The sequence below is a fragment of the Chinchilla lanigera genome, unplaced genomic scaffold, assembly GCF_000276665.1.
Source record: "Chinchilla lanigera isolate Chin_1 unplaced genomic scaffold, ChiLan1.0 scaffold00073, whole genome shotgun sequence".
NCBI lineage: Eukaryota > Metazoa > Chordata > Mammalia > Rodentia > Chinchillidae > Chinchilla > Chinchilla lanigera.
This window is the reverse complement of record NW_004955474.1, coordinates 10,001-12,081: the sequence shown is the minus strand read 5'-3', so window position 1 is coordinate 12,081 and position 2,081 is coordinate 10,001. Positions and strand designations below refer to the sequence as shown.

General features: G+C 47.5%; 1 protein-coding gene across 1 annotated transcript in view; it reads right to left on the bottom strand.

The window, feature by feature from the left end:
- Positions 1-1,423, bottom strand: part of LOC102026521 (PRAME family member 20-like) — a 29,624-nt gene extending 28,201 nt beyond the window's left edge. Inside the window, exon 1 of the mRNA XM_013523092.1 lies at positions 964-1,423. Within this exon, the coding sequence (XP_013378546.1) occupies positions 964-1,301 (338 nt within the window). The 5' untranslated portion in view covers positions 1,302-1,423. The remainder of the gene's footprint in view (positions 1-963) is intronic.
- Positions 1,424-2,081: the final 658 nt, after the last annotated feature.

The window sequence follows — 2,081 nt, the reverse complement described above, 5'->3', positions numbered from 1 at the left end:
GATTTCCCTCCAGGAAGGAGACTTCATCCATCTGAAGCTCCCGGAGATTTTTCAGCTGCCCTAAGTGAGAAGTGCAGATGCGGGAATACCACTTGTTTTCCCTGGTTGATGTAAACGCTTCTGAACTCAGACTTCTGAAGTGAAATGTGTGAAGGTTTTCCATCTTCCTTAGCTGAGGAGCAAATGCTTTCATGCCTTCTGGACACCAGTGACTAATCACCTCCAGCTCGTGGACAGAATCCAGTCGCACAGCGCGCAGAAGCTTCAGGATCTTAAAGACAGCACTGGACAGGATCATCACATTCTCACAGTGCAGGTGCACTGAAGCCTTTCTCCTCCTGGCCCACTTCAAGAGGCAGAGCTGTAATTGATCATCGGTGGCACAAAGCGGACTCCAGGCTTCAAAGCAAATGTTTGCGAATATTCTCAAGGTTGGGTTCTTCTCACTTAACCCAGGATTGCTGATTTCCTTATTTCCGCCATTGCCGAAGGGGGCGGCACTTACAGCTCTGGGGCCTACAGTCCAGAAGTCCTGGTTCACATTCCTCCAGTCCAGCGCCTGCAGTTTCCACCTGCTGTGTGTAAGACAGGAAGCAACCTCAGAATTGAGACGCAGACCCAACGTCCTACCTGTTCTCCTCTTTCATTTTCTGGGCATCTGCCATTCCCCTACATTTCTGCCTTCCCTTTTCTCCCTTCTTAACCATTGCATGAGGTATGGCTCAGCTCCCAGTCCCTGTGAGGTTAGGGAGATGCAGCTTTCTCCTGAGTTAATCATCCTGCACATGCATCTTGCTCATCAGGTAACCGTGTCCCATGTCGGGCTCAGCAACAGCCAAGAACTCTGTGATCCTCCTCAACATCAGAAGCTGCTCCACACTTCAGTCCCCCTGGTGCCCTGACACTGACTGTCCCTTCCCTGTGTTCCCAATCCTCCTTCCAATATTCTTGTGTCATGTTCACCTGTGCGGAGTCTTCTGGGACAGCTGTATATCAATTCCATCCAGTATGGCTTGTAATGTCTGTAGGTCTCTCTGTTGCAGTGTGATTTCTCCAGACTGAGTGCGCGGCATCTTGTGTTTTCTCAATTCCATTAGGGTCCTCAAAGGTAGATAGGGGAATGGCCAGGTCTGCACCATCATCTTCAGGACCTCATTGTGTTCCCCCATGAAGGCGTCCATGAATAAGTCATGGAAGATCAGGATGGGCAGATCATGCAGAGCAGCGCTGGCTATGGTCGCACTCTTCAGCAGGCTCTGCTTGGCCAGCTCATACAGAGGTGACGGATTCTGCACACTCATCCTGAGGTATCTGCAAGGGAAAGCATACTGGGTAACAGCCACATAGAGGCCTGTGTTCAGACAAATCTCAGAAACCCCTTCTAACCCAGGAAAACCAACCCCGAGCCCATGTCCCTGGTCAGACTAAGTTAAAGCCTTCTCAGTTTATTCCAATTTCACGACCTGGGTGGCTACAAAGCCATACCTGTGCCCCTGTTGGAAGCAGGACCCCATACCCTATCCAGTTCAAGCAATTAGTCCTTTGAATTCCAAGCCCTAAGGGAAGTGTGTTCTGAGTTTTGTGAAGTCTCAGTCCTTTCTTGTTTGGGAAGTTTCTGATCATTGGGACAAGGCCCTAGAATAATAATGGAAGTGTTTCAGAGTCTAACCAATTAATGATCTCTCCATTCCAACCCTAATGGGCCTCACAGAAAATATTAGGGAGACCCTACAAAATGATCTCATTATTTCCATTTTATGAAGTTTAAGGAGCAAGTAAAAAGACATGCAGCATTGTTATAGAGCATCTGGAAGTTAGAGATGGAAAATGCTAATTCTGCTGCAGGTTGTTAAAATTTTTTGTTTGACAACTTAGCGCTCTGTGATAGAGTGCAGGAGAGAAAATTGATGGAAAAAAGTCTCTTAAAATACTGCAGACTGAGACAGGATGGAACAAGTCTGTAATCCCAGCTCTCTGGGAATCAAAGGAAAGAGAATTTGAAGTTTAATCCCAGCCTGACAATTTCTCAAAACAAAGCAGCTAATACAGCGGTGTTGGGGGTTTTAGCTCTGTCATTCAGC